Source organism: Macaca fascicularis, chromosome 6 (assembly GCF_037993035.2).
Source record: "Macaca fascicularis isolate 582-1 chromosome 6, T2T-MFA8v1.1".
Lineage (NCBI taxonomy): Eukaryota > Metazoa > Chordata > Mammalia > Primates > Cercopithecidae > Macaca > Macaca fascicularis.
Window position 1 is genome coordinate 175,150,974 of NC_088380.1, and position 12,049 is coordinate 175,163,022.

At 47.9% G+C, this 12,049-nt stretch overlaps 1 protein-coding gene across 5 annotated transcripts in view; it reads left to right on the forward strand.

Moving 5' to 3' along the window:
* The window catches only part of WWC1 (WW and C2 domain containing 1), a 175,808-nt gene that overhangs the window by 115,013 nt on the left and 48,746 nt on the right, over positions 1-12,049 (forward strand). For all 5 annotated transcript variants that reach the window (XM_005558470.5, XM_005558471.5, XM_005558472.5 and 2 more), the window contains 2 exons: positions 116-189; positions 4,180-4,422. In XM_005558470.5, coding sequence (XP_005558527.3) covers positions 116-189; positions 4,180-4,422 — 317 coding nt within the window. The remainder of the gene's footprint in view (positions 1-115; positions 190-4,179; positions 4,423-12,049) is intronic.

Sequence of the window (12,049 nt, forward strand, 5' to 3'; positions counted from 1 at the left end):
GGCTATTCTTGGCTACTGCCCACTCAAGCTGCCAAGTCTCTCATGAGCCCTTGAAACCCAACTCAGCACCGGCCACAACAGCCACATAATTCCTGACTTCGTTCTTCTCCTCCAGTTCAGCATCAACAGCAACAATCAGTTGGCAGAGAAGGTCAGATTGCGCCTTCGATATGAAGAGGCCAAAAGAAGGTAATTGGGCTGGGGCTAGGGGCAGGGTGGTTCAAAAATAATAACTACTATTGTAGAATGCCTGCTCTGTGCTTGGCTTTTCATACACTTCGTCGTCTTTAATCCTCACAAAGATTATGAAGATAGTTATTATCGTCTTTATATTTTCATCCTCTCTGAAATTCAGAGAGGAAATGACTCACCCAGGACACTTCACAAGATAGAGAGTGAAACTATGCTTTGAACCCAGATCTGTTTAATCTCAAAGCCGAGTTATCTTCCCACTTGCCTGTCTTGATTTCTGTAACCGAGGCTTTCCCATGATCCTGTAAGCGTTTTGGTTTGAAGGAGCACAACTGGAGTTTCAGCAACAGGCTGAAAAGATTGTGGACACTACCTGCTTCAGTGTCTCCTGCACAGCTGGGAGCAAGCTGGGCTTTTAAGCAGTATAGACCTCTGGGTTTAGATGTTCTGTGGCTTCACAGAATCCTACGCAGTCGGGTTCCACTACCACAAATAAAATCAAAATAATAATCAAAGCTGACATTTTTAGAGCATCTGTTATAGGCCTAAACAAATTTTTTTTTTTTAATTACTTTGTTTTCTTTTTTAGAGACAGGGTCTCACTATGTTACTCAGGCTGGTCTTGAACTCCTGGCCTTAATCGATCCTCCCACCTCAGCCTCCTGAGTGGCTGGGATTACAGGCATGCACCACTACACTTGACTGAGATTGTTTATTGTACTAAAACATTTGTGCATGCATCTTCTCATTTAATTTTAAAAGCAACCTTATAGCAGAGGGTCTCTCTTATTATCTCCATGTTAGACAGGAAAAAGGTAAGACCAAGATATTTCATGACTGTTCCAGACGGTAGAGGCAGAATTTGAACCCTGGACAATCGGGCTTCAAGTTCATGATCTTTCTGTACTCTGAGCCAGCGTTACTGGCAAAGAATGCCCTGGGCATTGCGGTGTGGATGGAAGCCAGGCACATTGCATCCATTCCTTCCTAGACTAAGTTGTCTGGCCTGTGGACCTTCTCAGCCAGGCCAGGTGAAGTATGGCAGTGCCCAGCTCTGCCCCTCTGCCAACTCTGTGTGAATAGTAGAACTCTGCGGAAACGACAGAAATCTGATAGAAACCAGAGAAAGCAAAAAAGGGAATGTATTGTCTTATTTAACTCCAAAGTCCTAAGATACCTACCTTCAGGCACAGCTGGATCCAGGGACTCAGATGATGTTACACAGACTCAGTCTCTCTCCTTCTCTTCACCCTGCTTGCCTTTATGTTGGCTTTACTCTACAGCAGACTTTCCTGTCAAAGTGACAAGGCAACTCCCAGCAATTTGGAGCTTACACACTACCAGGTTAGCAATCCCTGCAGAAAGGGGGCCTACCTTTCCCGATAGTTTTAACTAGCCTTGGGTTTGAGACTCCCTGCCTTTTTTGGGTGAACCAAGCATTGTTACAGGGCAGCTAGGGGTGGGCAAAATTAGAATTCTCTAAAGATCTAGGCATGCATCATGTTTCCAGTGCTGTGAAGGGTCGGCTGTATGGGAACCAGGTGACTTCAAAGTACGAAAAGAGTGGTTTCCCAAAGACAAATTGGAATATTATTAACAAAAGAAGAACGAATTGAATACTGGTCAGGTAGAAAGAAACAGATGTCCTATGTACTATTTCAGCTCCCCCAGGGGTCCAGCAAAACAGCAAGACCTCTGTATTTGGACAGCCACTTCTTGTCCTCTCTGAAGGGGACCACTCTGAACCTTGGATCTGTTCCATCCTGCAGGAATGCCTATCTTAGATGGTCAGTCCTAGAGACACTAAAGGACTGCAGTGTTCCCTCTGGAGTTGAGCTGTTAGACTTCTCATCACAGAGCTTCCTAGCTCATCTGACTTTATCCAGCCTCTTGCTTCCCCCTTCCGCCGAAGCTCATTTTAGTGTAAAGGACAGAGCAGCCTGCTCAATGGGAAAGCAAGCTGCAGGACTTGAAAGAGGGGAAGGGAGGTGTCAGTAATGCAAGGAGGGTCTGATCATTGGATGTCAAGTTTTGTCACACATGCGTTTCTGAGAAGAGAGACTAGTTGTTTTTATCAGATTCTTAAAGGGATGTGGCCCGAAATTTAAGGAGCATTGGCATAGGGAAAGAGAAAGTACATCCAGTAAAGCATCAGTCACTTCCCAATGTCCTGCATATGGGGGAGCCTCTGCCAGGCCTTACCATACCATTTCATTCTCAAAGTACTGGAGAACAGCAGCTACAAAGTTGTCTCAAAGCCAATCTTGATGGATTACTGTATACATGAATATAAATTTAAATAACTAACTACAGTCAGTCCTCTGTACCCATGGGGATTCAACCAAGGATCAAAAATATCCAGGAAAAAAAAATTAAAAATAATACAAATTTTTAAATATAGTGTAACAACTATTTATGTAGCATTTACATTGTGTTAGGAATTATAAGTAATCTAGAGATGATTTAAAGTATACAGGAGGATGTACATAGGTTATATGCAAACACTGTGCCATTTTATATAAAGCACTTGAGCATCCATGGATTTTGGTATCTGGGGTAGGTCCTGGAACCAATCCCCTGCAGATATCAAGGGTCACGTGTATAGGAATTCCTCCTGGGATACTTGGCTGGGGAACAAGCAAATCTAGCTAGGTTTCTCTACGTGGAATTTTTGCTACACATCATGGTGAATTTTGTCCCCAGCAGTGTTCTGATAAAGTAAGAAATGGGCCACATTGTCTGCAGGTAAGATTGAACTGGGAGTTCAGAGTCCTCTGGTCTCAACAAGTATTGGCCACGTTTATGATTTGCAGTCTTAGGTGCATCATATCCTCCCTGGGCATCTGTCCAACCAGGTGAACAAACTCCTATCTTACCCTTTAGGGGTGGGGTGGCCAGGGCATGAGAGCTGATGGTACTTTGCAGAGGCCAAGTCCTAAAGGATGATGTCATGATTGTTGTTAGCTATTTGTAGCAGTGTTCGTTGTTATACTGTGAATCTTATTTTGACTCAATGATAATAATACCGAAGGTCTATATAACACCTGGCAATGTATAAAGGGCTCTTACTGCTGTGTTCTCACATAACCCACCCTATAGGTAGCATATCATCTCTGCCTTAGAGATGAGGATACTGAGTCTTAGAGCAGTTAAGGGATAAGGCTGCCAGCTCTTTCCTTTAACTCTTATTTAGTGCCTGCAGTATACCAGTCACTGTGCTAGAAGCTTGTGATACCAAAATGATTTCTTGAGAAACGGTCCCTTCCATCAGGAAGGCCAGAGCGAGCCAGGACTCCAACTCCAGGCCTTTGACCCCAAATCCACAGTTGTTCACACAGTGCCACTACCTCTCTCTGACTTGAGAATACGTGGTCAGTAGTTGTAGTCTTAGTGGTCCAGAACTGCCAGTGACTCAGTACTTGCTATGTGCCAGGCACCCTTCCCACTCATTCTGATGAATGAGTTTTTCTCACCTTTATAGCCTAGGGAATTGGCCCAATGTTACGTACCTAATAAGTGATCACGCCAGGTCATAACAACAGTAGCGAGGACTTACTATGTGCCAAGTACAGTGCTTTGCAGGTTACAGATTATATCATAAAACCTTCAACCAAAATGGCATGAGGAAAGGGCTTCTGTTATTCCCTTCAGAGAGCTGAGCAACTTGCCCAAGGCCACACAGCCAGTGGTAAGAGGTTAGTGCCTGGTGATGAATTCACATCTCTATTGTACCAGGAACAGGGCTAAGGACATTGCCTTGTTCATGTCTGCACCCCATCCCTGCAAAGCCTAATTCCTTGTTGGCACATGGTAGGCACCCACATGTGTTTATTTAGAAAAAAAAAATAGGTTCCTTGAGACGACATGCTGATCAAAGGAAGACAGTAACTGTCAAAGATTGCTCTGAGATGTCTGTTTCCTTGTGGCATCTCCTGTTCCCGCAGTGCCATTAGGCACACCAGTCATGCTTGCTTTCTTGGCCCCCAGGATCGCCAACCTGAAGATCCAGCTGGCCAAGCTTGACAGTGAGGCCTGGCCTGGGGTGCTGGACTCAGAGAGGGACCGGCTGATCCTCATCAACGAGAAAGAGGAGCTGCTGAAGGAGATGCGCTTCATCAGCCCCCGCAAGTGGACGCAGGGGGAGGTGGAGCAGCTGGAGATGGCCCGGAAGCGGCTGGAAAAGGACCTGCAAGCAGCCCGGGACACCCAGAGCAAGGCGCTGACGGAGAGGTGGGGCTGGGGTCCCAGGGTGTGTAGGACCCTTCTCTCACTGGCAGTCTGTCCTCAGCCCCCAGATGGCGGAAGGATGAGGGGGCTCCAGGCCCCTGGGCTCCACCCTGAGCATGCTCAGTTCAGAGATCTCTCAGATTGCTGACATAGGAAATCAGGAAAGATGATTCATCATCCAGTGCACCAGCTACCCTGGTCCTTTGCATGGTGAACCATGCTACCAAAAAGTCTGCTTAGGTGCAGGATTTCAAAAATGTATCTTCTGACTCAATTAAGCCACATAACTATATAATTTAAAGCAGTCATTTTCCATTTTTTTTGACAGTGATGCACATTTTATACTGTGACCTGACACAAGGTTCACAAAATAGTGTATGCTCTTTCTACCTGTGATGGTCCTCTGATGTTTTCTCTCTTCTACCTGTGATGGTCCTCTGATGTTTTCTCTCTTCTATTGCATTTTGTTTCATGCAGTTCATGACTCACCAAATTGATTTCACCCCATGCTAAGTAAGGGGTTGCAGTTTGCAGTTTGAAAAACACTGGTCTGGGTGGGGGTTGCAAACTGGCATGCTTATAGGAGCCAAGCAGGTCACAGAAATGCTGGAGACCCACCTGGCAGTGGTCTGTGTCAGACCAGAGTGCACAGACCCCACTGGTCTAGAGCAGGTGCTGTCTGTCTCCTGCAGCAAATGGGAGTACAGGCCTCGGGCTGCCAGAGCTGCCTGTACTTCAAACAAAAGAGTTGTTTGGATTTTTTATTTTTAAATATTGGGAACTAATCCAGAAGTTTTTTTCAAAAAATGCAAATCAGCCTCATCTATAGGCCTGATATAACCTAAAAGCCACTGGTTTATATTCTCTAATTTAGACCTTATCATAGACATTGTCTTTGTTTATTTCCTTCAGTGTTCCCACCAACCTCCACACCCACACTGCACCGAATGCAACACTGTGTTCACCATAGGCTTTACGCTCTCCAGCTTCAAGTTCATTCATTCATTCTGTTCAACAGCCAATGTTTACTCATTCATTTGAGAAACGCTTTGCTGCAAGGATTGTGTGTGCAAGGCAATTTGGGGGATTCAGAAATTAACAAGACATGGTCCCTGCCCCATGACCTTTAAATCTATTATACTTATTTTCACCATGTTTTTCGCAGGAGCCTTTATTCAGCAAGGTCCCTGCCCCTAAGGAGCTTAGAAGTGAAGCTGGTGATTTTCAAGTGTGTGTGTGTGGTGTGTGTTTGGAATATGAGCAAGGGAATTCCTTCTTCTAGTGAAATCAGAGGAAGAAGCCCGGCTTATGAAGCAAGTAAACGTGCCTAGTGCCTCAGTTGAAGCAGTCGGGAGTCCTAGAGAGGCCTGTCTGTGGTCACTCTGTCACTCCACCATGGGTCTTCCAGGGAGCCTTCGAGCTCTAAGGTGCCCAGCCTGCAGTACCATCCTAGCAATTGAGTGAGCCCCACTTGCACATGGCATGGTGCCAGGTGGATCAGGTTCACCAAGTTCTCGCCCAGCTTCCCATGGCTTCAGAGATTCTCTTGACTCGTTGATGGCGAGAATCTCTCCCCACTAGTTGCTTAGTCAGAACTGCTAGCAGTAATGTCCAAAGGGTATCCATTTCCTCTCTTCCGTTCTTCATTGGCAGCAGCAGCTGATTAGCCCTGACCCACCACCCATTGGTGGGAGAAGGAGAAGGACAGAGCTTGAATAATTGGTGTTCTGCAGTCCTTGGAAGCACCTTGCTAGAAGTCTTCTTTAGCACCACGACTCCATTATGCTTTCTCTGGGATTTTGTGCTTTGGGGATAAGGCCTGTGTCTGTAACATGCCTGTAGTGTTCGTTGAAAGAATAAATGGTTAGCTGGCCCAGGCAGATCCTTACTAGGCTTCTGTGTATATATCCTGGTCTTTATACCCATTCCCTGGGTTGCTCACTTGCTCCCAGACCCTATAACTGCCACTGGGAAGCCCTTAGCTATTCATAGTCCCCACAGCCAGCAGCTGAAGAGAACAGACTCATGGCAGCTTCACTCCTTGTTGGGGCAAAAGGAACACGCTTCTCACTTGCTGATCTTGAGCAAGTCATTGACCAATTTGGGTTTCACTTGCCTAATAGGGAAAAAACAGGATGCATTAAGTCCTCACTTAACATTTGTTAGTAGGTTCTTGGAAAACTGTGACTTTGAGCAAAACGACATACAATGAAACCAATTTTTTTCCATCAACTTTATGTTTTATTTCTATTTTTTTCGAGATGGAGTCTTGCCCTGTCACCTAGGCTGGAGTGCCGTGGCATGATCTCGGCTTACTGCAACTTCCGCCTTCTGAGTTCAAGCAATTCTTCTGCCTCAGCCTCCCGAGTAGCTGGGATTACAAGTGTGCGCCACCACACCCGGCTAATTTTTGTATTTTAGTAGAAATGGGGTTTCACCATGTTGGACAGGCTGATCTCAAACTCCTGACCTCAGGTGATCCACCTGCCTCAGCCTCCCAAAGTGCTGAGGTTACAGGCGTGACCCACTGCAGCCAGCTCCATCAGCTTTATTAAAAAATGACGTTATTTGAGAACTTGATGTGCATCATTTTGCTTAAAGTTGCAGTTAGCAAGAACCTATCTACAATGTTGAGGATTTACTGTAATTACATTAAATACATATATGGTCTGAAGGCAGTTAGACCACGCTCTTCCCTTCTGTAAAATTGTTGGTTTCTTAAAACTGGAATTGGAGGCTCCTAGGGACCCCTAAGACATACCACATGTAGAAGCTCCCATCCTGTGCCAGGCGGTAGCCTATAAAATCTCATTTAAACCTCCCAGGAACCCTGAGGTTAATCCCCATTTTACAAATGAGGAAAGATGAGGCTCACCCGAGATCCCTAAGTGCCAGAGCTGGGATTAGAAGACCACAGGTTTGCTAGCCCCAGAGGCTGTGCTCACTTTAGGGTGCTTGCCACTCAGAAGGCCTTCTGTTACTGCCTTCAACCTCCTCTTTCAAAGGTCTGCTGGCTCCTCCGGAGCAGTGAGTTCACATAGCTAGTACAGGGAGGCCAGAACCTCCACTCCACTGCAGCTGCTGAGCGGGCAGCTCGGAGAGCCTGGTAGGAGAGTACTTGGGGCAAATGCAGTGATAGGGAAGCTGGAGTGCATGCAGGCAGGCAGCCACGTGTGCCCTAAGAGGAGTCTAAGGAGGAAGCCCACAGGAATGTGGTACCATGCTCATGGCTGTGGGTCTCCCACAGTGGGGAGACGGGAAAGCCACCCCAGCTGTCTTTGTGTCTGCAGCTGTTTCCTTCCAGCTCCCTGTCTGTCTGTCTGTGCTCATCCTTCTGACTCTGGTATTGTGTTTCCCTTCTCTCTTTGTTTCTCATGTGTGTGTATCTTTATTTTTAGTGTCTCTGTTTCTCTCTTTCTCCCCTCGCTCCTCTTTCTCTATTCTCTCTCTCTCTCTCAAAATGAGATTATTATGCTCCTCATCTTCACACGACAGCCTCGCATTCAAGGTGCCTTTGAGGACAGGAATAGACACATCCAGGAGAGGCTGACTGCAGGACCTGCCAAACCCCGCTCACAAATCAGTCAGACTCACAGGCATCCGAACAAACCTCATCCTACCCTCTGCCTCCCCCTCCTTCCCGAGGGCCTTCTCCACTGCTCCCCAGAGCTGGTGTGCAGTCATGCAGGATGCTCATTAGTGCACGGGCTCCCTGGCCCCACCCCAGGGACCAATTCTTCTGACCTGAGATGCAGCCCAGGTTCTTACATTTTTAACCGCCACCCAGGGTGCTGAGCTACAGCTTGTGGGGACTCCAGCCCCACCTTCTGGATCCTCTGCCTGCCTCCATGCTTGATGCGTTCCTGGCCTCCCAGCGTGTGCCAGGCATCACACACGTGTGCCATCTATCCTGCAAAACCCAACGCCACTGGGAGGTGGCCTCGGCACCTGTGCATTGCTAGCAGTAGCTAGCCCCTAATGCCAGGATGTCATGGCAGCCCAACTCCCAGACCCCTCATCATCCTGTTGAGGCTTCATTGGGGACCCACATTTGCTCCCAGCCCACACCTCTATGGCTTTTCTCCCACAGAGAAGAGGAAAACCAAGGTAAAAATGGTGAGCCCCAGCTGCTCCTTGATCCTGAACCTCAACTGTTCCTGAGCTTTCCTTTTATACTGGGTCAAGAGATTCCACAGCCTTGTTCATTCTGTTGAAAGTCAAGGATTTTGTTCATTACGGGTTCTGTCTGTCACCCCACTGTGCACCCCCACCCCAGCCTCAGGCAGGACTCTAGAAGAACACTGCCAGGGATTGAGCTGACCAAGAACCGTGCCAAGGCCACTCTTCCTGCTGCTCCTGTTGTCTTTTCTGTAATTTCACAGATTCAGTTGCCCAGTAACAAGCCCGACCCACCCCTCAACACTTTTCCATTGTGTCTAGAGCAAGCTCTGGTCTTTACTGCAGGGCGTGTGCTGGGGGCTTGGGTGTGTGGGTAGAGGGATGGCATGACTGGGCTTTTCCATGGAAATGAGCCCTTTCTAGGTTCACTTCCCAGTCCAGGGACCAGCTAGTCAGTCATCCCCTCTTCAGCAGGTTGACATGAGAGGATGGAGGCCAACAGTGGTACACACCTGTCCATGGAATGTATGATAACATACAGGTGTTTCAGCAGAGCTCGTAAACTGCCTGCTTCATCTGGAGAAAAAGTCATCCGTTCAGCAAATATTGAGCCTGTCCACATGGTGGGCACTATACTAGGTGCTAGGTGCTGAGTGAGCAAGACACAGGCTCTGCCTCTCTGCCGTCCCCCTGCAGTGCGGCAGCTTGCAAACCTTGGTGTGCCTAAAGATCACCTGGGAGGCTTCACGAAAAGAGAGATTTCTGGGCACTGCCCCTGGGCTTCTTGATTCAGCAGGTCAGAGTAGGGCCCCAGAATGTGCATTTCAATAAGCACTCCCCACTGTCTGATGCAGATAGACTATGGGTCGCAAGCTGAGAAAGACTAGGCTAGTAGACACACGAGAGCAGCCCAGGTCACGAGTTGGCGAGGGCACGGGCTTATTTGATAGGGTCCTTTATTTTGTGGTGGGCGCACTCCAGGGGTTGGAGAGCCATTCCAGGGGCAGAGACACACCTGGAGTCCGCCCAAGCTGCCCTCCATGGGGGATTTCAGGAGAGGTAGGGGCTGAAATATGGTCCTAAAGCCAGAGGTCTCTTCCAAACAGAAGGATTTGCCTCCAGGGAGATGGTTTACTGAATTGGGCTTTGGTGTCAGGCATGCCTGGGTGAAAATCTTTGCTTCCGGTTCTGTGACATTCCATCACATCCACTAACTTCTCCTGACTCTCTGGTCCTATTCTCTCCAGCTCCTTTGCTGACTGTTGCCAGTCTACCCAACCTCGGAATGTTGTGTGTACTCAGAGCTTGGTCCTAGACCTTCCCTTGTTTTCGATTCTGTATTGTGCCCTAAGATGGTGCATGAATCTGCTAAGGCTGCCATAACAACGTACCACAGACTGACTGGGTGACTTAAACAGTGGACATTTATTTTCTCACAGTCTGGAAGGTAAAAGTCCAAGATCAGATGTCAGCGGGGTTGCTTTCTTCTGAGGTCTCTTCCCTTGATGTGTAGATGGCCTCCTTCTCCCTCCGTTTCACATGGTCTTCCCCCGTGCCTGTGCCCTAATCTCCTCTTAGAAGGACACCAGTCATACTGGATTAGAGTTTGCCCTACTGACCTCATTTTACCTTAATTACTCCTTAAAAGCCCTATCTCCAAATACAATCATATTCGGAGGTACTGGGGCTTAGGACTTCAAAGTAGGATTTCAGGGGAACAAAAATCAAACCAGAGCAGATGGTAATCTCATTCAGGTAGTGATCCATCTGATAGGGACCACCCCCCCGACCTTCACAGCAGCCCACCTATTCAGCATTCATACCCACATATCCATAATAGAGCTCTTCTCGTCCCCCGGGTTCCCCTGCCTCAGCCTTCTCCTCTTAGCAGATGCCATCTGCAGGTCCACTTGGGTGCCCATAGCAGTAACCACAGAGTCTTCCCCATTTACTTCCTCAGCCTCACCCGCTCCTGCAGCCTAGGCACTGTCTCTGTCTCTGCATTGCTCAAGCTTCCACCATCTCGGTGACACCTCACAGCCACCCTTCCTGCATTCAGTCTTCAGCCTCCTGCCCATTGTCCTCCCCACAGTCATGGTGACCTCAAGATGACGAGGTCTCTGCTAAAGCCCCCGCTTGGAATGTTCTTTCCTCCTGCACTTTTCCTAGCCAACTGCTGTCCATTATCCATCCTTAAATTTCTCTACTAGTCAGGAATCTAACTGCTGCAAGAAACAGCCCCCAAAGTGTCTGTGGCTTCACACAACAGGCTTATTTCTTGTCCGTATAATGTCTAATTGGGTATGTCCGGTTAACAGGCAGCCTTCCATGTGGTCATTCAGGAACCCAGGCTCTTTCCATCTGTGACACCTCCCACTTTGAGTCCATGAGAGTCCATGCAAGAGACAGTGAAGAAGACACACCCACTGTTCTTAACTACCTGTGCTCATATCCCATTGGTCAGAACTTGGTCATATGCCCTGCCCACCCGGCCGCAGGGAAGGCTGGGAAAATGGTCCAGGGACAGGGCAGGGTACACACTGCCAGTCTCAGCCACAGAGTCACTTGGCTGGAAGAGGCTCACCTGCCAGTTCAAATTGGGCCTCTCCTTTTGTGTTCTTTTCTACCATTGTGTACTTTTTCTTGATGGACCTTGTCATACACTGTGTTAAATAGCTATTTGAGTATTTGTTTAATATCGGTTCTCCCCAGTAGAGTGTAAGCCCCATAAGAACAGAAACAAGTCCTACTGTGCTCACTCACTACTTTATCCACAGTGCCATGGGAGGGGTCCAGTACAAAATGGGCACTCAGTAAATATGAGATGAAAGAGGGAGGAAGGAAGAGAGAAGGAGGGTATGGTTGGGTGAAGTCCTAATTCTGCCACTAATTCCACAGCTTTAGGTAAATTATACAGCTCTAAGGGCCTCGATTTCCTCTTATGTAAAGTGGTAGAAGTCATTCTTACTATGCAGCATAATTGTGTGACTGAATTAAGGCGTGTCCTAAGGTTCCTAGCAGAGTGCCTGATATATATATAGTGGGTGAGTGATACTGCAGTTATCATGTATGTGGATGCTCTAGCTCCCTGGCTGCCATGGTCAAATGCTTGCGGAAAGTTCTTGTGCCTGTGGGTCTGGGTGTACATGTAAGAGTACATGCCTGGCCGGGCGCTGTGGCTCAAGCCTGTAATCCCAGCACTTTGGGAGGCCGAGACGGGCGGATCACGAGGTCAGGAGATCGAGACCATCCTGGCTAACACGGTGAAACCCCGTCTCTACTAAAAAATACAAAAAACTAGCCGGGCGCGGTGGCAGGCGCCTGTAGTCCCAACTGCTCGGGAGGCTGAGGCAGGAGAATGGCGTAAACCCGGGAGGCGGAGCTTGCAGTGAGCTGAGATCCGGCCACTGCACTCCAGCCTGGGCGGTAGAGCGAGACTCCGTCTCAAAAAAAAAAAAAAAAAAGAGTACATGCCTGAGCTTCCTTTCAGGGCATCCCTCTCATGCTTTCT